The sequence below is a fragment of the Notothenia coriiceps genome, unplaced genomic scaffold (assembly GCF_000735185.1).
Source record: "Notothenia coriiceps isolate Sejong01 unplaced genomic scaffold, NC01 NC01_scaffold00009460, whole genome shotgun sequence".
In the NCBI taxonomy this organism is placed as follows: Eukaryota; Metazoa; Chordata; class Actinopteri; order Perciformes; family Nototheniidae; genus Notothenia; species Notothenia coriiceps.
Genome location: NW_011342161.1, coordinates 34,459 through 62,223, shown reverse-complemented (window position 1 = coordinate 62,223; position 27,765 = coordinate 34,459). Strand labels below are relative to the sequence as shown.

At 39.2% G+C, this 27,765-nt stretch overlaps 1 protein-coding gene across 1 annotated transcript; it reads right to left on the bottom strand.

Moving 5' to 3' along the window:
• Positions 1-4,168: 4,168 nt before the first annotated feature.
• Positions 4,169-27,714, bottom strand: LOC104945315 (protein turtle homolog B-like). The gene is made up of 10 exons (XM_010770961.1): positions 27,705-27,714; positions 21,263-21,409; positions 15,548-15,699; positions 11,334-11,451; positions 8,199-8,340; positions 6,557-6,702; positions 5,240-5,382; positions 4,685-4,825; positions 4,469-4,588; positions 4,169-4,363 (listed from the first exon to the last, which is right to left on the bottom strand). Exons 1-10 carry the CDS (start codon positions 27,712-27,714, stop codon positions 4,169-4,171), a joined length of 1,314 nt encoding a protein of 437 aa, XP_010769263.1.
• Between the last annotated feature and the right edge of the window lie 51 nt (positions 27,715-27,765).

Sequence of the window (27,765 nt, the reverse complement as noted above, 5' to 3'; positions counted from 1 at the left end):
TGTTCCTTTTGAATCTTTTGAATATATGATAGTAATTAACGTTGGTCTTCTCAAATTTTGAAAGGAGGGTGAAGCAATCATCTTGATGAACATTCATCATTACTCCTCCAGCGTTTTTTATGTTTATTTTTTTTTTTTTTTTGTTTATTTTTTTTTGTTTTGGTTATTTAGGTATATGTATTTTTTTTTTTTTTTTTTATAAAAAAATTGTTTATTTAATAAATTAAATATATAATAATGATATCTCAGTGATTTTGACAGCTAAAGGAAAGTATAATTTTGTGAATATTGTTTAATAATTCATATTTTATCATATGCATATGTATCATCACATCGATGAGACTAGTTAATGTTTAACGTATCTTATTGCAGGCAGGTCTTCATAGATTTTGGTTACTTCATGCTGGTCTAGAGATCTGCAGACTTAAAATTCATTTCAGTTATTGTTCAGTTAGAATTCATTAAATTTAAGCTGCCACTTCTATTTGTATATAAATTTTAGTATTTAAGGCTTTTACTGAGTGTGCCACAATGTCATCCTAAATGTTTTTAGTTAAAATAGTTATTATATTGAAAGTGTGCTTTCACCAACTAACATTAATTGATATTACTAGCGATAAATCAGCATATACCCTTCTGCCTAGGTGTGGAGGCCTAGCCCAATGAATTATTGTTTCTAGATTCTCGTCTTCCTGGTTGTGCCCAGCTATCTTCGTCTTCTGTGCTCACTTCGAAATCGAAAATGTGGATAAGCATGAAAAACACTAAAATGAACAGATACAGTTGTTATTTTTGGACTACACTATCAAGTGGTTGTTCATGTTTGTGTGTATAGATATAGTTAGCAATCACATGGGCTTAGTATACATTGTAATTTATAATTGTTATCGTACATTATTACATGAGTGTTATTTATTATATACAACTGTTGAAGTTTGATTAGAGTGCTTTGAACATATATCTTTATTTTAAGTTGATGACGTACTTCCTCGTGGGACCGAGTAGTTCATTTAGTATTATTGGCTAATTATCTGGGTTCTAAAGCGTGTTGTGCCGCACATGCAGGAGTTTTTTAAATCTCTGTTATCGCTGCGTGTATTTTATGTATTTATTGTAGCAGAACAGCAACGTTCAGCTCCTTTAATTTGTAATATTTGCTATAGTGCATAGAAGCTATAGGACGTTTAGATCTATCGTCTGGTATTAAATTAACTTTATTAACGTACAAGATTTATCATAGCAGCCCATGTAGTATATATAATTTTTAACAAATGATGAATTACAGCAACATGTCAATATATCCATTATTACAGCTCCGTGTGGCTGGCAGTTAAAGGCGATATGGGTCCGTTTCTATATTTGCATCCATGGTAAAAGGTAGAATACTCATGTAGTTATTGAAACATCTGCTCACATCACATGAACGTGCTGGGCAACACACTCTTCACTAATCCTATAAACAGTCCCAGGATGCGATCGCTGGTCATGTGTGTCCCGAGGCGTGCAGTTGGTTGACGATCGCTTTTCAGCTTGCATCATAAAGGGATGCAAATAGCTTTGCAACTGATTGCCAATGTATTCCCATCTGCGGCCGGGGATTTTGACGCTCATGGAAGTCACGGGCATTCGTTTGTGTCAGCCCTCGGCTGGCCCCTTAAAAGGCAATGTGTACCGTCCATTCCCATTGAATAACGGAGAATATGTACACCCGGAAAGCTAGGTATTCCCCTTACTGTCGATTGATGTTGACAGGGAATAGTTCTGGCATCTATCTGCATTCGACTAAAAAATAACTCATCGGACAAAAAACAACCAGATTACCTTTGGTTAATTACACAACTTGATTGGTTTAAATTGTGTTTGCATGCTTTTGTATTTTTTTCCCCTTCGATTCGGAGAAACAAATAATTTTTGTGGAGTAAAGGATGGCAGAAGACCACTACACTACCGAGGAATCCCCAGCCATCGTTTAGGACTACACCATGTGCTCCTGTTTGACAAACCCCGTGATTAGTTCTCAAGCTCTGTGATTGGTTGACCTCCAACTGCATTCCATATGAAAAAAAAAGTTCGCAAAAGATAAAAATCATACTTTATTTCCAGCAGCGCTTTACTGTACTTCTTTGAAAGTCCATCACATGGAATGCATTGTAATAAATGGTTCGGCTGCATTAAATATTACACATCTGTCCATAGTTCTTTATTTTTTATTTATCTAGCAGACGATCGGGCTCAGAATAGACCGGAAAGCTATTATTTTACCTTCAGTTTGAATTTCACAATAAAGTTAGTAGTAATATTCTTGTCTTTGATATTATTGTTTATTATTAACTACTAGACCGCTGGGTGTCATGTTTAAGACATCTTTTCTGTGTTGCTGTGGATTTTTTTTCCTATCGCTTTGTGTGTTACAAATAATCAAAACAATAACAAAATATATCCGTCAAACTTAAAACCAAGAAACAGCAAGTATTATTTTATTTTGGTTAACACTGTAAACTTGACAGATTTTTAACCACAACCACCTACTGGTTAAAGCACGTTTATTACACGTTTAGAGTAATGCAATGCAGGTAGAATTGTGTTGCTTTATAATGACTGTGTCATGCTTTCCGGTTATTACCCCCGTCCCCATTTGTCCTTGTATGTTATGAAGGTTTTTATGCATGTAAACGGTCTGCAGAGTCAAAACCCTCAAAGGACACCCTGTGGCGAGTAAAACTCTAAAACAGAAAATACCTCCCCAAAACGCCTCGTTGGTAAAACGTCATTGTCCATCGTTTACTTCCTGGGTGCTGTGTCGTAGAAGCACCCAGTAGCCGGATTGGCCGCAAATGGGCCAATCCGTGGAGCCGTTACGTTACGTCCGCGGAGCCGTTACGTTAAGCCCCCGCTGATTGGTCCAAATTGACCAATCCACAGACTTCCTCACACACACTCAGTGCAGGCAGCTCTGCTGATTTCTCCTCCCTGGCTGCAGGCTGATAACAGACATTTGGGATCGCGGCAAACTTCTCTCTGCAGAACCATTCTCACAGCGTTTACCAACCTATAAACCTTTTTCTTACTCAATATCAAGCCACACTTATTGTTTTTACTTCGGCTGTGACTTTGTGTGTGCTCAGGATGAGTTTGGCTGTATTTCGCTGTGTATCGCTAAACAAGGAAATCACACCTCCACGGAGCTCAGCGCGATTCACAACGTCCCGACCAATCGGAACACACTGGGTTCACAGGGAGGGGGGGGGGGGCAAAAGCTGCAACGAGCCGTCTAGTGGAGAGAGTGAATACTGCTGAATACACATACTTTACAGAGATGCTGTATGCGAAACAAATGTGAGTTTGGAAAATTGCACAGTATAAATCTATTTTAGTATACCTCAACAATGGAATTATGATCATTGGAAATGGCCATGACATGGGACCTTTAAAATGCCTTTTTCTTAATGTCTTTCATTTTTGTAAAGCACTTTTGAATGTGTTATATTTTATGAAAACATTTAAATATTAAGAGTATATATACAAAATAGGAGAAAAGTAGAAGGTCAATGATATAAATATAGAATAGAAAATATCAAGAAGATACTGTAAATGGTATCTAGCCTTAAGATAAATGTTTCCACAAGAATAAAAAAAAAATGTTGGCCTCCGATTACTGTAAGGCTGTTACACAACTTTGTGTAAGACATTTATATTTTCAGAATGGCTTCTATTACTGCTACTTAAAAGTATTAAAACTAGTTATCAAATTCTAACCCCAAGAATTTGCACTAAAGCTGATTACATTTCTAGAATGCTTGACATGAGGGGCTTGCAGTTTTAACATTTGGGTATCTGGAAAATTCACAGTACAGTTATGCTTGCCTTTGTCGACACTTAAGAAATGTCATAAAAGTTTAAAAGATGTCCTTGGTCCATGACTCAAAAAGACAAAGGGTGTAGTTACGATTTTGAGCAGAGGGAAGGATACCACACTGTAATTACAGAGTCAGGCTTTAAATTAACTTTATAAAGCTATTTCAGATAGGATCTAATGCAATTTTAATGACGCCCAAGGGGAAATTGGGTAGACTCAAGGGGTTTGAAGCATGAGGGTCTTATCATGCAAATCACTCAGACCACACACTGCAAAGTGAGGTCACAATGAACTCAAAACAACTGAGAAAGGTCATATGTTCGAGGAAGTTGAGAGCCATGTGCAGATTTTCATACCGATGACTAGGATTCGCGTGCTGGCAGTGATGCTTGTGACCACATTGGTGGCTACACACTCCCATTCTCCGTGGTCCTCCTTGCTGAGGGACAGAAACTGTAAGCTGCCACTGGGTAGGATGTTGTGCTTACTCTTGCTCGGCTTCCCCACCTTTAATGGACATGGAAACTACAGTTACATGGTTAAAAAATGTAAATGCACATTTGCTGACAAGATTCAATGGGAGTGAATTCATGCTGTTATTGTGAATTGTACCTTTCTCCAGGTAATGGATGGTATGTCAGGGTCTCCAGAAGCAGCACAGGGGATAGTAAGCTCTCTCCCAGCCTCCTGGCGATACTCCCCCCCAGGCCTCACATTAAAGTAAGGGGGATCCTGGAGAAAACATACAAACACAAGACCTATTATGCAGTCTTCTGGGCACATCAGTGTAACATGACGCAAACAGAACAAATAGGAGCAGTGATGTACCTTTAGCACCAAAGTGGCAGGGGGGGACATGCCCATGGTACCCAGGGCGTTGTAAGGCACACAGGTGTAGGTGCCCAGGGAGTCTTCTGTTGCCTCCGCCACCCTGATACTGCCATCCTGCATCAGGCTCCAACCGGGGTACTGAAAGACAAGCGGACATCATGATTACAGGCCCCTTTTTTTTCTTTTTTTTTTTAAAGTGGATGCTTATGTAATACAGGCCTGCTGTCAACAGCAGGGCAACATATTGTGTGACCTCAGTGACAGTAGATTAGATAAACAGAGCAGCAGATGGAGCGCTCTGAGCAGAGAGATACTTTATCTACTTGACACTTGTTTGAAAATGAAGGAATTCTTCTGAAGAAAAGGACAGCTTCAATTATCTGTTACACTGAAATCTAAGGACAGTGATAAAAGCAGTATATTGATCCATTACAATAATTTAAAAAAACTCACTATATGCTTTAAAGGTGACATATTATGCACATTTCTGCTTTATTTAAAGTGTGACAGTAAATGTATTGTAACACCAAGAGGAGACTAATGAGCACTAACCTTCTCTACTCTGAGGGGATAGCCGTCTTTCTCCCATTTCACTGATGTCACAGGCGGGTTGGCGTCCACCGGGCAGCGGATGACGCCTGGCAGTTTCCGTGGGACGTAGATGACAGGCGGCATGTTGATCACACGGGCAGGGTCTGCAGGGAAAGTAAAGATCTGTGTCAGTGATCCGAGATGCATCATCAATTTAGTTTGATGTAATACAGAAAACAACAAACAGGTTAATTGCTAGGAATAAAAGAGGTGAAGTTAAAAAAGGTAAGTACTAACGGCTGTACAAGGATGTAGTGTCGGCCGGTTAGATTACACATGTATGATTCAAATTACCTCTTATCTTCACATTTGTATTTACACATACTACACTTAATCTATGTATGTTGGCTTACCAATGTTTTATTCTCTTAATGTGTTTTTTGTAAATATAATTTTTGACTGATTGTTTTCATCATATTTTTACATTTATACTCTTTAAAAGTACTGTACACGTATTTTATAGTACGAAAGTATTTGACCTTAACACATCAAACCTACATATTAAAAAGTGGTTATATTTTCAGCTTTTTATTATTGTTTCATATTACAACATGGAATCAAGATTTTAAAAGTTATTGAAAGACCCTTAATAAATTACTCTCAAATGATTTTTAGCCAAACAGTAGGTTAACCTTTTATCTCTGAGATGCCTCATATAAACAGAGCCAAATAATGTTTTTTTTGCCGCATCCTGGCCACTGCTTTAATCCTTGTCCGCTGTATTTCAGTGTAGTGATGAAATCAGTGGCTGCAGTGCCTCTGAATCCTCTGCTCTCTCTCATACTGTAGCACAGTAATCATTGAGCAGCGGAAACTTGGGAGAAATTTGGCTCATCACCCGAGGATTTGACAGAACCTCAGATGGGCAGCAGTGACGTTTCTCTGTCTCACCCAGAGCTGATGAGCAGAAAGGTCACCATTTTATTTTTGGTGGAACCAGATTCAAAAGAGACAGGAAAAAAATGGAGTCTGAGGTCGAGGCTGTCTCCATCTTTGTATTCAGGATTGAAGCTGGAGGCGGGATAGATAATAATTGTATCATTAAAATCCACTCCGAATATGGAAATGTTTAAGAGGCTGGGTCCAAACCAACTATGTGACTCTCTGTCATGTCTGACCTTGAAATCCAAGAAGGTTACTTTGCATTACAGTGGCAGAGCAGCGCTGCCAAATACAGCAGCCTCCATATTACTGTTCCCTCACACTCCTCTTCACACAGCTCGCTGTACCGTCTCCCCGCCCCTCCCCCATCCACTTTGTTGCCAGGGTAACACTCACACTGAACAGTCAGGTAGGCTGATGCCGAGGGGGAGATACCGAGGCTGTTGCTCGGACTGCAGGTGTATTTCCCAGCATCCTCTGGCTTGACCCGGAAGATGATAAGCGTGCCGTCGATTAGGATGCGCACTCGGAGCTTCAGATCACTGCAACGACACACACACATCGTGTTACAGAAACACACCATCAGGACAGGGCACATATCTATTTGCTCCTTGTGCTGAATTACATGAAGGAGCCATAAGGGAGCAGCAGAGAGTCAAACAGCACCTGCCTCTCATAGAAAGAACACAGAGTACAGAGCAAGACGTTCAAATAAATTACTACAGCCCTCATGGGTCCCCCTTGACGGCATTTAAAATGACTGTGATGATGGAGCACATATTCTGTTTTTTGTTGTTGTTGTTTTTTTGTTTTGTTTTGTTTTTAAATGGAGCTGCTTTCCTTTTCATGCCACGCAATTCAAGCTCAAACTGAATATGTCCAGAAATGAAACAAAAACACTTTTAAGAAGATCCTGATTTATAAAGGTTCGTAATGGTAATTAATAAGAACAATAGTTCTGTAACCAGGTTGTGAGAAATCCCTTTAACCGATTGGACCTTACAAAATCCAATCGACAATTTATTAAGCATAATTTATGGATTACGAACACTCATATAACTGCATTACAACCTAATACAGTAAATATGTGTTACAAATCAGAAACCCAACTGTTGCTCCTAATGGCTTATAACGGATCTGCAGAGTATAAGTTAATTAATTTTTAATTCAAATTAAATTTCCCAGTTGGGAACTCGTTTTTTACAGATTATTATGAATTATTTTGAATGCACCACTTATTTTGCCATGTTAACTAAACATAATTTGTGTATTCGCCCTGTGAATCATATCTGTTCCAAAAATATAATTCTTTGTTGGCCTGTGTTCCTATCTACCAAGTTTCATTAAATCACAAATATATATATATATTTTTTTGTAATCCTGCTGTAAGACAAACCAAGCCAAAAATATAACCTCCTTGGCAGAGTTAAAAATACAAAATAAAGTAATAAAACTAACAGATACTGTTACTACTTTTTGAACTCCTACACCCACAGATAGGCCTTAAACCTGCCTCCTCACATAAAAAGAAGAATTAGATCTGTCATTTCAGTGCCTGCTTTTGTGGTAGTCCTTTAGACACTTGTTTTTCGCTGCCTGTCAAACTCCTGTTCACTTGTTCTTCCTTTTCACTTGTTCTGTCTCTTGTCCGCTGTACAGCCCCCTCAGACTCTAAAGACCTGCCTGTGGAGGTCCTGGCTGCGCTTCAGAGCATCGCTGCATGAGAGGCATATGATGACACAAGGTCTGAGTCATGTGATATTGTCATCAGAGCGCACTGGCACTGTCCAGACAAACCCCCCCGCCAGGCGAACTATTACTGCCTCTGGGGCTGCAGGAGGACAGGACACCGGCACACACACACATGAATATTGACACACAAACACATCACAGAGACACATGATGTCACTCACATCACAAAGGTTTGAAATAAATGCAGCCTGTGTGGTGATTTAAGTGCCAGTAAAAAAGTAATACATTCTTAACTAAGATGTTTCTCTGAGCTTCAATACAAAAGTGAACTTGAGCATAACTTTACTTCTTAAAGTAGACATTATCCTCTTCCCAGAACCAGGTGTAGGTCAGGTTGCCAGGATACGCCTCCGCTTGGCAGGTGAACAGTGCATTCTGGGATATGTTGACAGTGACGTTTTCTGGTGGAGAGACGATGTATGGAGGCCCTGAGAGAAAGAGAAACAATGTGTATTAGTTTTAGTTGTCTACTAGTTTTGTTGTAAAGCTAGTAGACAGTTTTTTGGGGGAATAAGCTTTACACAGTGGCTAATTTACAACTTGACTGCTAATTTGGCTAACATGGAGCCATATTAGCATTTATTCAGAGTTATGTATCTGCTGTCTTGATGAATGAAAGTCAAATATTTACTTTAATTTAAGGCTTCTGTTTTGGTCTTCATGAATTCCTGAGGAAAATATGCTCCACAATGTTCAGCAGCTAATGGCTAACTGTATCTGTCTGTCGTCTGTCGTCTGTTGTTGAGCATGAAGTGTACACAGTGGTCGAGTCAACCAAAACAGTTCAAATTCAGACGGTAAAATCAAAACATGTATAAAATGAATACATATATTTAGAAAAAACCTAATGACCATTTGAAAAACAGTTATGTACAGTGTTATGCAGTGCATTCTTCATAAAACGTCCAATACACAATACATATGCAACTGGACTGCAACTGAAATATCACTTGGGATTTAGCTCATCACTGACTTCAATTGAAAAAATGTCGGAAAAAGAAACAAAAATAACCATTTCAACAAACATACAATAAAATAACATCAGATTTTACCGTTTTGACGGTTGACTTTAACAGAGTGACGGTAGAGAAGGTCGCTGAAGGGATGAAAAGTATTGTTAAATCTTAAAAATTATATTGAACTATATGCAGGCCTTTTCTGCTTTCACTTTGGATGGGATTATGGACATTTCTTCCAGGAACAAAGTGAGAAAGAACACACACTATGTATTATTTACAATACATCACCACAGTCTGATGTGAAATACAGCGTGTAGGCGGCTTCAGTGAACTTAATAGTAGTCGGAGTTGGAGCTTTATGCATGCTTCACATTGTAACCTTTTCATCGCCGAGGTGCTCTAGGTTCGCTCTTAACGCTATAAAACTGCAGAAGCCATGAAAGGTAAGCTGTCTGTTATGAGTGGGCCCAGATACAAGCCTTCTGGTTATTTTCCTCTCATCGTGCACAGCTTTAATGCATCAGGTGGGACCGCTGACGGCACTGTGCGAGTGTCTCACATAACAATTAAAAACAGATCACAAGAGGGAGAATCATGACTCCTCAGATATCTGCTTGTTATTGCTCTGAGTCTAAATCGTATCCAACATTTTATTCCACGGCGCTTTTCATGCCAAATGTTCATCCTAACTCTAAAACAAAAAATATTTTATGAGGTGAAATAAAACACTGTTTTGGTGCATGTTCGTCGGTTGTGTATAATACACCCCACTGACATTATTCAAGTTGTTGCTGCATGGCAGAAAACGAAATATCTTACAACATGGTGTAATCAAATCAAGGAGCCCTATGAGATCTTCTTTAATAAGTTCCAATATTCAAAATTCTTCTTCCATATCCCGCTACTCTATATTTCAATTTGAGGAGCACTGTAGCATATGTTGTCCAATGTATCTGTTATCCAATGTATATAAACAAACTATTCCTCCCCACAGAGACTGATAAACAACCCACCATTAACAAGTACTTTGGTGAGAGGAACACTCTCTTCTTTCTGTTTTGAATCATCAAAGTCTGTCCATATGTGAAAAATCCTCAACAACATCTTAGATAAAAGAAAGGTTTAAAACCTGAAAAAATTGGACCTTAATTGATTGGTTGTTGAATAAAAAAAAAAAACAGAAACCAAAAACAAAAGTATATTTTTGAAAAGTTACAGGAATCATCTTTCTTTTTTCAGACAGATTTAAAAGTATCTTTTTTGAATAAAGTTGAACATTTATTTTAAAAAATACTTTATTTCGCAGGAGCGTTAAAGTTTATATAACCAATCGCAGCCTTTTAGTGTGCTCATCACAATATGATCATAATATACGTTCAAACAAAACCTGTTTCTTGTTATACTTTTGGTTCATTCTGATAATGTGAGGACTCTTTTCTCACATAATGTCACGACCTATACTGTATATATATAATGTAGAATTCCCACTCGATTCTGAAAATAGAGTACATTATGTCGTTTGATACTATTCACCAAATTGTTTGTTGTCCAAAAGACCAAGAATGTTCAAGTTAAGATCCAATAAAAAATAACCCCAGTTGCTTTAGACTTATCAGTACAAAATTACTTTTTAGTGTATTAGTTAATTACGGGGCACTTCCGTTATCTGCTTAACATTGCAATGCAGTATATACATGTAGTATTGTCCAGTTGTGACATGCTCACTACTGCTGCAGAGTGTGGTGGTTTAAAAGTGGGCGGCTGGCTGGAGGCCTGCAGACTTTATGCAGTTGCATCACACGCACCACTGGTTACACTATCTACTGGGTTACAACACAATGATTTTTTAATGTGTGTTTGCAGTGAGTGTGTGCACATGCATTTACTATACGGGGCACAAAGAGTAGAGTAATAACTCATATCCGTTTACACCTATAGAAGTCAAGCATTAAAATAGACCTTACACCAACTCTACCATAGGAGTGAGATGCTCGGTTGCTTATTAAATACACAGTGTTAACTCCCTGCTTTATCAGGAGGCAGAGAGATAGAGAGAAAGAGCAATGGAGGCTGATATCACAACCATCCATCTGATCTGTGTCTAGCAGAGAGCCTAGTTAATGGACCGGAGACAGACTGTGACACTCTCACAGACAGACCCTGCTGTACACACATGGATGTACACACATGCACACACAACCTCCAGACTGAGCTATTGACTGACTGAAACAGACTCAGAAGGTGTGTTACATACATCAGTGCACCAGAGAGTTGCAAGGCTGTGCTTTTGAATGCTGCTACACTAAATGCCTTCAAGTATAAATAATAAAACTACTTCAGCGATGCAAATGCAATATTTGGCCTGAGGTAGATAGTAGATAGATACATTTGTCAACAACCCTTATGAATAAACCCTAATGCAAGCGCCTTGCTGCAGTGTGTTTCATCTCTACATACAGTACCTTGAACCAGCAGACGGGTGGTGTGCAGCACCTCTCCCTGGTCACTGTAGGCCCGGCACGTGTACGCCCCTCTGTCATCCCTAGTGATGCCCAGGATGGTGACACTGCCATCATGTATCTGTGGTGACATGGAGAAGAAACAGATATAAACCCAAACTCTGATGCAAAACATTCACATAATGTTGCAAAGAGCAAGTAGTGGAATATTCAGATTGGATGTCCAATGATAAGTCAATTGACAGATAATCTGCTTTAAATTTGGTAATGAAATAATCCTTTGATTTTCTCTGGGCAATAGTGTTCAAACTTCAATGACTCGGGTTTCTAGAATGTGAATATTTTTTCTGGTGATGGATTCATCAAGGGAACCAGTGGCAGATGAATTGATCTTGAAAAAAATGGTTAGATGCAGCTATAATTCAGATAACTTGCTTAAGTCAAGGTACCCATAACACACTGTTAAACACACTGAATAGCAAATAAACATGTATTAGAAATGTGTGCTTACATACCTAAAATAATCAAAAGCACTTGATGAGGATATTGTGTCCCTTTCAGAGTTTTGCTAACAGACTGCTGTTAGTTAATATATTTTTTTGTATGTACAATCTTGATTGTAGTGGACCAAAAAGTACAATATTTGTAATAAAATAGTATAAAAGCAGTACCATGGGAGCAGTCTCCCACTGACCATGACAACACATAAGAACACCCATGTTCTTAAATTAAGTGTGTGGTGTGTCTCTACTCCAGGGGTGTCAAACTCAATTTCATCGCTGGCCACACTCGCATAAAGGTTGCACTCAAAGGGCCGGATGTAACTATTTAAATATATATATAAAATAATGTATTATATTACATTATTACCTCTGAATTGGATTATTATCGGATAGGATAATAACTTAGTAATTAACTAAGTCTGAAAGCAGAAGTCCAGGGCAAATAATTGCAAGTCTCTTCAGTGCGCATGTCACAAAACGAGATGCATTGTGGGACATGCAGTTTATGTAACCGTACCTTATAATAAACGTATTATATTCTTTGCAAGCTCTTGCGGGGCCACATAAAATGAAGTCGCAGGCCGGATTTGGCCCCGGGCCTTGAGTTTGAGACCCCTGCTCTACTCCAACACATCAAACACATACAAGTCATGAATGCTTTAATCAACTCCAGGTCTGATTCCTGCATGTTGTAACCATGGAAACGACTAACTCCATGTTGCTGCGGGTCCCTGTTTGCAGCTACTGATGAGAACCAATAAGTGGTGAAGAAACACATGAACCAAACCTAATAGAAAAACCCTCATAAATTATGCAACAGGTTGCGAGAGACTCTGTCCATTCAAGTAACACACACAGCTGTAGTCTGTCCATTCATGCAGCTGGGGGGCAATCGGCTGCGCCTGCAGAATTATTCCTATTCATCTGTCTTTCAAATGGTTTACAGCCGAGAAGTGAGAATCAACACGAGCAACTCTTAACTTCTGTCAGTCTGTTGGCAAACTGTGTCATCACCATCACAAGATAACACTTGGTGCATCACTGCTGCGTAACATACGACACGTGAGGCATGCTGGGAGCGCGACAGGAGTGTAAACCAAACACTGGTGAGCTGTGAGGCATCCGATGGAGGCTTGGAAATCACTTTGTATCGATTCCAAAAAGTTGAAAGAGATTAAAATTGATTACTTTTTTCTTTGATTTTGCATGTTTTCTGTTCCTTCACATACAGTACCTGTACGTTTTACTGAGCTGCTGTTGTTTAAAGCTCATGTTGTTTCTCGCACTGAGAAATCCTTGTGGACTCACAGCTATGTTAAAGGTGTGTTCTTACTATAAAAACTAACCAAAAGCGAACTAATGGCATTGCTCGCTCATTGTGTAATTTTTATCTGTAATTACTGAAGCAATTCATCCATGAAAATACAAACAAAATACATTTTCTGAACCAGCAGTGTTGCTTTTTTGGTTGCATTTATTGGGAAAACACTGCACAGCCGGCGGGCAAAAGTTGCCTTCATTTGCATAAACTAGATTTTTATTCAAATGTTTACCATTGATGGTCAATCCAAAATCGCCTTGAATGCCACAATACCTTGCAGACAATTTACTCAAACCTCCAGATCATTTATACAAGTCTGATGAAAAATTGACTGGGAGCAACTTTCCCATTGAGCTTTTTTCGGGGAGTTTGCAGAAGCCATGTTGATTTGGCCTGAACAACCAATGTACAGATACATGTGTGCTAGTTTGCAACAAACAGGCCATGCTGAATGGGGAGGTGTTTTTGTTTCTACTCAGTTCTGTCCGTTCATTTCTTTCAGTCTTTCTCTTCTTTCTTCTCATCTCTGCATGTTTAAGAAGCAGATTGAGCCCAAAGATACACGTACATGTTCTTCTCAATACGAATCAGGTTGCGCCGCCCTTGGAATGTTTGCATAATGGCATTTTCCCATCAACTTTGCAACACTCACGCCTCCTTTAAAATTCTGGGATTTCATATTGAATCTATAAAAATCAAATAGTTACACACATGCAGCAGTGACTGTAGCTGACAGGATCTGATGATACGCGGTCATCAGTCCACTCCAGTACTTTGAGATGAACTCAATCCAAGGTGAGGGGAAGAGGATTAAAGAGGAGGAGGAGGAGGAGGAGGAGGAGGAGGACAGAGGAATGAATAAGCAGTAGATAAAGTGAGGCATGAGATGAAGGCAGAATCTCAATTTATGCTCCACTTCACTGACGCATCCAGAAGGGCTGATATTGGCTTGTGGAACAGCAGGAGGCTGCTGTTGTTTTTCTGCATGCCTGTTGTTTGAGTACACTATGGGGAAGACGGTTTATAATCCCACCTCAGTTTCTATCCTCTCCTGCACAACTGTTTTGTTAAGTATCTTTGTTTTACGGCACTATTTTGTCCTCGCAAATAAATAAAGTAATAAAGTAAAGTAAAGAAAGGAGGACCCTGTCCATCACATTCCTGCCTTTCTCCATGACGTCTCCATGGATCTGATCATGTGGGTGAGCAAATGTACCCTCAACACACAAACACACACACACACACACACACACACACACACACACACACACACACACACACACACACACACACACACACACACACACAAAAAGGGGGAATAAGTGAGTAAAGGAAGACGAAGCCTTTAACAGACGCTCCAGTATGCTCCTGTCACTTCCTGTATCACGCAGACAGCTGGAAACAGTTCATAGCATCAGACTGCAATATCAGGGACGTATGAGAAAAGGAAAAGGAGGCATCCATCTTTCAAAAACAATTCAAACCTACCAAAACAGCCCTTTAATGCTGTTGTACTTATTCATATCGCTGCTCATTTTTTGTTCTCCTAACCAGATTTAAATATTTCTTATTGCTGCTTTTTCAAGAATACCAATCTTCAGAAGAATTATTTGAAGTTATTGCATTCAAGTAGTCTCTACAGCTACACATGTAGGTGGATAGAGTACTTGTGGTTGTATAGTAAGAGTAAGAGAGCAAACGATTTTCCACTTGAGACAAAGTGACATTTGCACCTTTTATTCAAGATGTGGCTGCGATGCATCATCGTCTGCTGAAGCTGTTGGTGTTTCTGCATCATTTATAATAAAACAGTGTGTTCAATGTCTGATTCTGTGATTCTCACACCACAATCTGCCACCTGATGTTCTGTTATTGAAGGTTTATGTTACTTGAGACATTTCGCTGTTATCTAACCACAGTGAGGCTGAGCCAGAAATATATTGTCATGACATCAGACTGTCTTCTTTTGGGAGTGTATCCAAAGGAATAAAAATCATGCATCACCAGACAACAGTGTAGCCGCTACAATCATTGACTGCTATCTTTAAACAGTCAAAGGCTCAACACTTCATATATATAGATATCATAAAGACATCTGTGTTAAAAGTGCAACAAACCATCTAATTCACAAAGGCTTCATTACTGTAACCTGAGACATATCAACACATTCACTTAAATAATAATGCTTGTACAGATATCGTATTCCAAAACAATGTGAATTGTGTGCTGCCCAACAACAGGACAGGCTAATAATAGCGAGTGAGACAATCCTCCATAACATACTTCCAGTACAGATGGACTTAGCAAATGACACCATCTGTGCATGAACCCTGATTCTATATTTATAATAAACATTAATTAAAATTAATAGAATGAATTATCATGGGTCTTACTGAATATTTTGCGTTGGTTGCAAGCTCCTCCCCCTCCCTCAGCCAGCTGATTATTGGTTTTGGATTTCCCTGGGCAGAGCAGCTGAGCTGAGTGCTTCCCCCTTCCTTCGCCTCCACATACTGTGGCGGCGTCGCTGTAAAGGACGGTGGGGCTGTGGAGAAAGTGAAAGCAGGAATCATTACAACAGTATAATTATCATTTTCAACAATCATGAAACTGCATTAAGGAGTTTTCTTCAGTTGGAGATATTGTCTGTTATTTACTTAGCTTAACATTATTAGTCGAGCTAGTTGACCTACAGAAGGCAGTGTGGAGCAGCTTAATACTTTGATCCTGAATATTTCTCAAAGTTGATCGATTGCACGCAAATAACTAGTTTTTTCGGTGTTATTTTTGGATTAAATAGACCAACCCTTCTCTACAGTATATGGTGCTAAAATGCGTAACTTTATTGATACATTTGCTTTAGTTTGTACTTCATAATCACATGAACAAAAATCTACGATATCCTATATCACTAAAACTACACATAAAAAAGGATGTTCTAACCTCTACTACATTTTAAAAAACATTCTTCTATGGTTATGAAAAGTAAAACACAAACAGTCAAAGTTGACCTTATAAGTAGTTTGAGGTGTTGTGTTACATCTTTGCATTGTTTTTGGGAGCAGTAGCCTACTGGATATCTGAATAATAATGTGTTGTTGTACAGTACCATTGTTAGCCAGTAGGACAAACTAGCAACAAGATGACTGGCGCCATTCAACTATCATCACGTGCATGATTCTGGCCTACAGATGTTTCTAGTATAGTAGGTGGTGAACAGTTTTCTAAATCAGCTGTTCCCCCACGCAGGAACAAGCATCCTGGTGACATTAACCCCTTCATCTTGCCATTCATTCCTAAAAACCTTAAAGCCCACTTAGCAGCTTCACTGAGTTTCCATCTGATGTTTCGGAGTTTCTCTTACAGCCACCAGGGATCTCTCTTCCCCACCTACAGCACTGCAGGCCAATAACCTGTAGTTTCCTCCGCCAGCTGCTTTCAGTGTTGCAACATAATATTTTGATTATAAATAGTGGCACAGTGTTTAGTTAAAGAGGAAAAAGGCACAGATATACAAGTGGGTCACCGCTTGCCGCTGGGAGTGCTGCCATGCCTCAGACTGCACACAAGCACCTGGCATGGAGTAAACAAATCGCCCAATTAGCACGTTTAGACATCTGCCTGTCCATACTGCCCTCTCACTCTCCAGCACTCATTACATTAGATGATACAGTAGATTAATGGAGATAAAATGCCTGACTGGTTTATGCACCGCTTGCTCATGCAGTTGACGGGTCAACAGCTACAATAAATGGATCAGGATGCATCATTATCAACCGGCAACCTGCCTCACTGTGAGTTTGTGCTTTTATTTTGAAGATACTTGATTTATTCTAAGGTAGATTTGAAAAGTCTTAATTAACACACCTGCAAGTGCAATTTAGGATTTAATTCATGAAAACATATGAATTCATTATAATTACTGTTTTAAGTGCCTGTGATGGTCCCACATGATGCTACCAAAAAAATACTTTGGGAAGTTTACGCTAACACTTTGTTAGTGTTATGAACATTACTGTACATTGACATTGCAAAACCCACCAGGAAACAGATAAATTATAACACAGCTTTTCTTTTATACAGTAGTATTGTCATTTAGTGTTGTTTTCAGAACATTTGTTTATTTTTGTAGGATGCACATTTAGTTATGTGCCGAAAAACTTGAGCGTGTTTCTTATATGAGATGGTTTTGAGTCATTCTTTAATTTTCCTTTGAGTTAGCAGTGCGGCTGCTGCTTGTTGGTTGCTGCTTGAGGAAAATGCATGGGTCATATTTAGGAAATACCCCAGAATCATACGCTGACTTTTACTTTTAATACTTTAAGCACTAAGTCAGCTGTAAGTAATGTAAGTGTAAGTAATGTAAGTAATGTAAGTGAGTGGACTTTTTACACAGTGCTTTGTTGCCTGACTAAAGTACTTAAGTCCACCACTGTGCCGTTATTCATTCTAAACCTAGTTTAGTGTTTCTCAAGGGATTAAGCATCACTTAATAGGATATTTTAGCATACGTGGTGGTGACAACAGCAGGTACATCCTGGGACTTTGTTTCCCACCTTCAGGTACAGCTTGTTACAGAGAAAGTGTCAACGTGGCAGAGAAACCTGGGAGTTGCTCTACAAAATAAAACATTGCATTCTCGCCCTACTTACTGCAGCGATCTTCATCAATTATATACATGACAAGATGCTGGAAGTTCCTGCACTCCCACTGTTCTTCTTGGTAGACCACACAGCTCATCAGCAGGTGGCCTGGATGCTACTCTAAGACGCACGGTTCGGACAGTTCTCTCAACACGAACAGTCAGAAGGTATTTGCTCAATAAAACTGTGTCTGCATCATTTGCTTTGTCTATCTTTTCTTGCCTCTACTCCTACGAGAATATGGCTACATAACGTGCACATGTTTAATTGATTTCACATCGTAAACCTCAAACATACTGTATGGTGTGTCTCCGTAAACTGTTGAAGAGAGAAGGAAGACGCTTTCAAGGAGACTTTCCACCCCTTGTTTAATTTTAGCACACTCAAGGTACTCACCTTTACTTTATGGTGGGATTAGACTACAGTACATTACATTTTTGTGTTTTGAAATGGTCACAGTGTCACAGATGATGACACTTGAGCCATACATTTTTGACGCCATTTAGCTGACAGACATGAAAAATTACAAATTGAATGCCAACCAATCATTTTGGACAAGTATAAATATATTATATATAAGTATAATACTGGATTTGACCATTTGTCCAACACATGGTTCTCTATTTGGCTGACACTTGGGTCCATTTGAGCACTTTGGTCACTATTGTGAAAAACAAAAAAAACAACTGACAAGGACCGACACACATGGGGAATATATCGAGCTGGCGCACAGATGAGCTGGCATTTAGGCCCCAATTGGGTCAACCAAATGGGTTCTAAATGCCAGTCCATCACTAAACAGAACAGGGTTTTCTTATGTTTCATTGTTAATGGTTCAATCATTTGAAAACGCTGCGCTGATGTTTTTTCTAATCCTAAAAAGCTTGCTGATGCTTAAAAGAGAAAGGAAGGACAGAGGAGACATGACTACAGAGAGGAGCTAAGGAAGAGATGGGGGGCGGTGAGAGAGAAAGAGAGTGGACTTAGTGTCTTTTTTCGGGCACAAGGCCTTGCCATCTGACACCTGCCACTGAGTGGGCACCAATTCCCTGTCCGCTTGGCAGGAAGTTAAGGCCAGCAGCAACAGGAACTCAAAGGAGGAGTGTATGCAAATACCAACAGCCAAAGGAAATGGGTGCCCTTAGTGTCTGTGTGTTGAGGCCAGACGAAAATGGCACCTGCTTCCCTCACAGACACCCATTTAGCTTACAGCAGGAACATAAAGTCTTCATATGAAATCCCTTTTTGGATGACTAAACTGCTGTTCTTGATGTCTCCATAAATGTCTGTGTTTAACATCAAATATGATCCCAAGACAAACTAAACATTTGTACCACTGAAACACCTTGAAGTATGCTGTGCATGCTAACTGCAACTCTACAGTCAGACACATGAGATCATGTAAAATGGCATCACTTAATATGCCACATATAATATGACATTTAGGAATATTAATTATTAGTTCTGCTACAGCCCAAAGAGCTCAGTTTCTGTTGAAAAGCCTGACAGTAGAGCAACGCAGGAGAAGAGAGAGGGAGCAGTCTAAGTCAAGAATGAATACTGATGAGGAAAGCTACAGAGATTCAGTATACCTACACAACAAGACATTGATACGTCACACACACACACACACACACACACACACACACACACACACACACACACACACACACACACACACACACACACGCACACGCACACGCACACACCGATGCACGCCCACAGACGTTCCTAAACACCACATCACGAGAGTGTGCAGGTGACGGCAGAGTGTGAACTATTCACTCTTCAACTTCAACAGACAGAGATCTCATTTAGCTGCATACAAACAAACACAATGAGACGCTCTCATGTCAATGTTGATCTAATGCTCTGCACCCAGAACACTGTGCTGAAAGTAATCTGCAGTGTGTGTGCTGTACTAACACACAAACACAAACATAAAAAAATATTATGTTCTGCATTGATAACCATTTATAAACGTCAGCATTTTTCCTTCTAAAGTGATTATGCAGTGCATCGGACTTTACAAATGTTTTTTTCCCCACTATTTAGCATAAAGTAAGTTGTAATCATTATTCAGGTATAAGAATTGCAACCATTGTAAAACATATGCATGATCAATTGAATATGCATGAGTTTCTCACAGTGCCAAAAATATACATGTGAAAGACTTTGACAGTCTCTCTCTAATAACACAGAGGATTACAGCTCTCTGAAGTTAGAGACCTGTGAAGATTAATTAACACAAGAAATCACCGCTTTTGGCTGGAACAGTTTTTGCTTGTTTAGCCAATATTAACACGTTCATATTAACCAGAAAATGCCAACTAAGAAATCCAAGTAATACATTGAGACAACGTGTACTTCATGCATTTACTTTACTGCACCTTTGCTGCATCATGCATTTACTCATCTTCTGCAAAACAGCTTAATATCTGTTTCAAATGCATTCCTCACATGAAGCAGATAAAGGCTTAAAAAAATGAAACACAAGGTTTCTTGTCTCTGTAGTCTCTGGTGCTCTGCATCCATGTGAGGACACACTTCACAAAGGATTCTCTGAGCCACTAGGGTATTCCTGGGAAATGCAAAGGTGCAGATTTTTTTTCCGCCTGGTCATCAGTTTGATTGCTCTCTCAGACTATCACAGACGATCCCTGCCGGAACCGCCTTAAACAGGCCACAATCAATTCTCCTCTAACCAGCCTCTCATTCCTTCTTTACACCAAGGCCTTTTGATAAGGAGCAGCAGGGATGATCTAAAACAGTCTCTAATGGTGTTTTCTTTTTATGTGACTGCTAAAAAAAACTGAGCAAATCCTAATCTGTGTCCAGCAGTAAACGGGACCAGTGAGTCAAGAAGTGTGCGTTTATGATTAGTTTTTTTTATTTTAAGAAAGGCTAGAAAGTTGTGCATTATTGTGCATGAAGCTTTAGTAAAAACCCAGTTATTCTAGAGGAATTTGTATTTAAAAAAGGATACACTAAATATTCATCAGTCAATCATCAACATTTGAGTACTTTCCTGACGGCCGATTAATGGATACATAGACTAATAAATTATTTATTTATTAAATAATTATTTATAAAATAATTATTTTATAAATAATCATTTAACAATTACATGTTACATAACAATTACATGTTACATAATGCAACAAAGATAACTTAAAAATAAGTACATTTTCAGTATATACTGAACATATGTATACAATATTCATCATGATTCATGCAATGGCTGGATAGTTCATAAGCTCATCAGAGTGTTGACTACTTTTACCTGTGCTTGTACTTTTCAGCGAAAATGTCCTCGATAAAATATAACCATATTTTCCAAAACAATCTGATGTTCTTTTTTATATACAGTCTGAAGCCTGAGTGTATGAAGCAGGTTTTCTATTTTTTTCGTTGAAATGTACAAACACATACGTTAACAGTTCAGAGAGTGAGTAGCTGACTCACCATTGACTGTGAGGTGCACCCAGCTGCCGTTGTGGAAGGTGTCGTACTGTTGCTCCAGCATCAGGACCCTGCACTCGTACCAGCCCTGGTCATCGGAGCGCACTGGGTCGATCTGTAGGGAGGCCTTCCCATGCAGAGAGGCTCTACCTGGAGACGGAAAAGAAACATAATTCATGTTTTTATGCTTTTTAAAAACATCTTCACGCTCTCAACAAGGGTATGCTTCTCCATTTGAACTCCCAGCTTTAATCATTGCTTCTTACAGCACAAAATAGATTTCTGATGCAATGGTTTGCATTAAAAGTAGCCTCTAAGTTATGGTGTGAAAGAACACTTTAGATTTGTACATGGATAGAAGGATGAATAAATATGTTCCACTGACTGTACTGAACGTTATTAGGATTAAGTGCAACATTGTATAATCTCTGCTACTCGCTTTTCCTTTTTTCTCTGCAAGGACTCTAAAAACTCAGACTTTGAACTCCCCTTTATTATAATAAGCACATTCACAAGCCTATTTTCCAGGCCTCAGAGAAGTTCAAGTCGGGTGGGATAAAGACATTTGTTCTCATTCCTGCTCAGGGAGTACAGCAGTCTGGAGCCTTTCCAAGCACTCGATGGAAGGCATGAGTTAACAGAGACGGACAACCCTATCACCACCTTATACCTAAAGGGCAATTTACCGCCTTCCATCAGCTTGATTGTTGTAGGAAACGGATATAAAGACCATGAAGACTCTTTAAACATCAAACTCAAAGGATTATTAACACAAAAAGTCAAATCAGTTGATATTTTGGGAAATTATTTGTTTTTTTGCCATGAGTGTATAGAGAAAATCAATACCACTCTTATATTTATACAGTATATATGAAACAAGGCTACAGCCAGGAGATTGGTTAGCTCAAATATTAAGACTGTTTTTAGTGGAAAATAACTAACACGGCTCTATCCAAAAGTCAGAATTAGAATAAATAAATGAATTGCCAGGAGACTGTTACCTTCATCTTAGCTCGGCAAAAATCTAATTTTATTAACATTAAGTTGATGTACCTCATTTGGCCTTAGTGGTACTAAAAACCATCTCCTGGCCTCAGCTACTTCATATTTAACTAACAGACTTAAAAGTGCTATTGATCTTCTCATCAATCTAACAGCAAGTAAGGGAATAAATGTATTCCTCAAAATGTTTGATCTTTAACCAATTCAATATTTCCATATTTAAACCTAAATGTATAAAACTTTTTAGGTTATACCTCCAGCTACATTTGACACACTGGGAAAAGACCAGATTTCCACCTCAAAGAAATCATCTATTTCTTATAAAACTTCTCCATCCCGGCCGCTTTTACTCTTCAAGGCTGAGGATAAATTGGAATTCTAAAAGGATGAAATCACAAGGGATGAGAGAAGTTCAGGAAACCAGGCATGGTGAAATCTTCAGCTGCTAAGCTGTCTTTCTTCAAGCCTCCAGCCCGCTGCTCACATGGCTGCCTCTGACAGCCCGACACACTAAAACACTCTCTTCTGCCGTCTGACGAGTGTTCGCAGAAAGAGCATTTTTCCAAACTTTGATGTGTAGATGTTCTGTAAGCACTGTTTCCTGATACTTCCAACTGTCAGGCAGATGTATTGACAGTGAGGATGGGCTGAATTGCTCTACAAGCACTGTATGTTAATGCAATAAATGAATAGCCCAAGCCTGGGACAGCTGCCATAGTTGGGGTAGAAAACTGATGGGGGTTTTTGTTAGCAGAAAATCGATGCAGCAAAGAGGAAGAGAGAAGAGTTTGCAGTCTTGCAGTAAAAAGGTAGCTTGTCTTGAAAAAGTCAAGTCTATTTTTGCTTGGGCATTGAAGTGCTGAGTGGGGAGGGTGATGGCGTGAATGGTAGGGATCAACCTCAGCTCCCATTTGTCAAACAGTGATAGGGTGCTGCTGTAAACAGAGTTAACAGTACTGTATCCACGTCAGGACGGCCCCCCCGGTCATACACCACTTACACAGGGTTCTGTCTAATGTGAAAACACACAATATCACATCACAAGCTCTGTCAGGAAACTTTGAAGAGGAAACACAAAAGATCCAAAGAGACACACTCTGGAGGACAACAAAATACAACTTTAAATCCCAAAAAGCAGTGATAAAATAATAGCAATGAGCAGAGCAATGTGGGTTGCTGGTATTATTTTCACGAGTCGTGTGTTTTGAATACCGTCTATCTGTCTGTGGACAATATGCGGTCAGTCACACATTTCAGAGGTGTGTAGATGAGAAACATATTTGAAGATTGCCGTGGTCCAGGCAAGGCGATGTTGGACTCTTATGAAACATGAGCATAATGCCTTATTTGTGACAGGTGTTGCATTTTGGGATTGTAATTATATTGGAAAAATGTCACTGCGGGATTGTTAGTAGAAATTAAGCACATGCTGTTAACACTACTTCTTCTGTTCCATTGTGTGGATTTTTTAGTGCACTATAAAGCCCCATACATTTCAGATGGGAAAGAACCATCTTCCATTGTTCCGGCTTGGGAGCTCTCCTGCATTATTCAAACATTTTAAATGCAAAGCTAGCCTTTACTGTACTCACAACAAATGAATGGCCTAAATACACTTTTTGATGTCATTACATTTCTTTAGTGTAAGGTATTTTTTAAATCAGCTAATTTAAGTGAATAACAGATAATATTAGGTTTTTCTTTGTTAGTGATGATGAGTGATTGAGGCAGTATCTTAGTGTACATGCAGGAAAAGGTGTGCTCCTAGGAGGACACTGTTGATTTTTATATAATTTATAAATCCATATTATTGTTGTAGAGAGATATGATTTAGTTGTCAGCTTGTCCCAAAGCGCGCCAATCCGACACTAAAATTTCACATGCTTCACATCTGAATTATTGATTGTGTTATTGCACGAGAGGGCACAAATAAAGATGTTTTTTAATGCTGTTATTTCAGTATAGCTGCGGGACAAACTGGCAGAATAGATTTTAGTCGAGAAGGATATCTGCACATGTTCTCATGTTAGCAGCAAATCACATGGAAAATACATAGTTGTAATGATTAATCTAAAATAAAAAAGAATATAATGTTGGTTTATCAATCATTTGCAAGAACATAAAGTGATGTAAATGCTTACTGACCCAGACAAAACGATTGACCCATAGATGGATTAAATGGCAATACAATCAAAGGGAAATATTTGGATTTGTCCTTACTGTAAATGCAGCGTTCATAGATATATATATATATATATGTATATATATATATATATACTCTGTTTTGGTAGCAGTCTACCCACCAATTTTATTCATATTATGTGATAAGAGTTCATGAAAATAGCCAAAATGAACTCTGAGACTGCACAGACCCAAAGAGCATCTCATCATGTCCAGTGTTATTATCACACTGTTGCCGTGCACATGCAATCCCCAGACCCAACTTTAATCTATCTAATGAGACTGGCCATATTCATGTTGCATCTGTTCACTGGTAATTCCTCAGCAGTGGACTTGACGCCACATGGCAGAGTCCCTTTAGAGCCAGAGCGAGCACAGTAGAGTGAGATGCTGTCTGAAAAGTTCATACCCTGCCGCTGGTCAGGAGGTTAAAGTAAGCAATGAAACGCTCCAGCGGCTGCAAGATCTACAGTAGCCACCACAAAACAGAAAGGAGGGTTCCCCAGACAGTGAGTCACTGCCATTAGTCTTCTCTGCACTGATGACCCTGCTTTAAGAAAATCCCACAGGGAGGAGTTTCAATCAAACTAATGTTATTCACACTGTTTTCTAACCCAGCTGAAAAATCTGTAATGTCCGTATTTAGGACACTCACAGAAGAGAGATTAATCCTTCTGCCTTTCAACAAGCCATGACTTGCCTTTGATTAACAGCATATTACCAGGTCAGGCACTTGGTAAAGAGGTGGGAACAGGAGGGGATGATTCTGACCCCATTATGACAGCTCGCCATCTTGTCAAAGATGCAGAAGCAACATCAGGATGTAGAACCAATTTCCTAATACAAGTAGTACGGCAGATATAATGTTTAAACCAGGAGAGGAACATTTTAAGGTTCTATGATGTGATGAAAGGCAGGAATATCAAATAACTATTGTTATGCCTATTTTAATGCTGTTCAATCAATATTTCTAGATAAATAATGGATTGAATGTGAAAGGGTTTACTAATTTCTACGACACATGAAGGGTTATCAACAACTAAGAAAGTTCCCTTCAGCTCAGCAAGACAGTTTATAGCATCTTTTATATCATTATTTTGGTTTAACAGCTACACAGAAAATGTTGCACCATGTGTAGCCTTTTTAAATAGGGACACAGTACATTATGATATATTCAGTTGAATATTTATTGGGTAAATTCAGATAAAACTAATGCCATCTAAAACTAAAAATCTGCCTGTTGAGAAAGCTATAATGATCAGTTTTTGTTAAACCTGTTTAAAAGAGGTATTGATGCAGTTTAACGATAATTGTGGAGGCTGTCATTAATTTGTCGGTTATAGCTTCTTTGATTACCACTGTACTGGACATATAGTTATTCGTTTTTTCATATACTGTATGTGTGCGCTGTGCTGCATTGTCACTAGAGTGTGATAATGTATGTGGGCTACAATGCAGTCGTAAATTGCTGAGACACAGTTATTTCCCCCTATGCACTCAGAGACAGCAGATGCCCCTGCACAACCCCAAATGCTGTGTTAGAACAGAACGAATTGCACTTCAAGAACCAGAACGCTTTACAAAGGGGGCCAGGTCTTTGTTTTAGTACGTAAAGGCCTCAGTGTACTGCACCATGCCTTAAACTTAGAGCTAAAGTATCATTCTGAGGGAAAATACTCTGCAATTGTAGGTCAGTCTTCTGAGGATTTGGAGGTACATTAACAGAACGCATTTGCACTGCAATATATTTAACTGGTTGTCAGGAAGGCTCTGCTCTCAGCCAGCTTATAATTGGATCTGCAGCAGCAAAATCTTTATGCTCTATCATCATAGAAATGTTTCCAGAATTATTGTATATTCAAACAAAATCTTATAATGTCTTTCGAGTTGTATATCACTATATCCATCAGTGTGATGGACTCACAAAGGCAGATTGTTTCATGTGTTGAGACTTCATACTCTACTACTACAATATACTCAAAACTATGGGGGACGTTTTCAGGTTATGCACCAATTAACACATTTTACCTAACCCACCATAAAACTAGATGTCTTGTTTACACTTAGATTTTTGTATGGATTTAACAAAAAGATCTCCAAGCCAGGCTAGATTGTTCCAACTTTTTCCAAATGTAATATCAAACTTCTCTTAGCGGAAAAAAAAAAAAGTCAAATTATTCCTTTAAATCCGTAAAGTATCTGCAAGCCATCATCTTTCACTAATGGTGAAATGCACTTCAGAATATTACAATGACCTATTTTATGGTCTCTGCTTAACAGTGTGTATCATGAATCTGCAGCACATAGTTGATGATTGGGCAAACAACTCAAATATCTCTGACATTGCTGGGTTTGGCAACTAAAGAGATTGTGATCCTGATGCTGCCTAATTTAAAAGTTTTAAAGGTCCCATGTCATGGCCATTTCCACTGATCATAATTCCATTGTTGAGGTCTACTAGAATATATTTATATTGTGCAATTTCCCAAAATCACTTTGGTTTCTCATACAGCATCTCTGTAAACTACGTGTATTCACTGAATTTCCCTCTCTGCCTTTAACGGCTCGTTGTAGCTCCAATAGCTCCAGCCCCCACCCTCCCTGTGAGCACAGTGTGCTCTGATTGGTCGGGACGTTGTGAATCACGCTGAGCTCCGTGGAGGTGTAGTTTCCTTGTTTAGCGACAGCGAAACACAGCCAAACTCATCCTGAGCACACACAAAGTCACAGCCCAAGTAAAAACAATAAGTGTGGCTTGATATTGAGTAAGAAAAAGGTTGATAAACGCTGTGAGAATGGGTCTGCAGAGAGAATTTTGCCGCGATCCCAACTGACACACACACACACTGCAAGCCAGGGAAGGAGGATCAGGCAGAGGCTGCCTGCACTGTGTGTGTGTGGTGAGGAAGCATCCGTGGATTCCGGTGCAATTTGGCCAAAGTCCAGCCGGGGAGCGCTACACGTAAGCTGCTCACGGAATTAGGCACATTTAATCCTCGCTACGCCGGAAGAAATCAAATGGATGATGACATTCTCACCAACGAGGCGCTTTTGGGACGAGGCTATTTATCTCGTGTTCAGCCCCAGTTTATACTCGCTAGCATGGACCGTTAAGCTTTAAGGGTTGTTGACCTGCACGTCTGCAGACGCCCGTTTTACATGTGCATAAAAACGCCTTCATAACACACAAGGGACGGGTAATAAAGCCGGAAAACCGCCGACATCGGGACCTTTTTAAAATAAACATGACAAATCAGTTTACCAGTCGTCATGCTTATTCCACTACATTTGCTGTCAGACCAATCAACCAACCAAGTTACGCA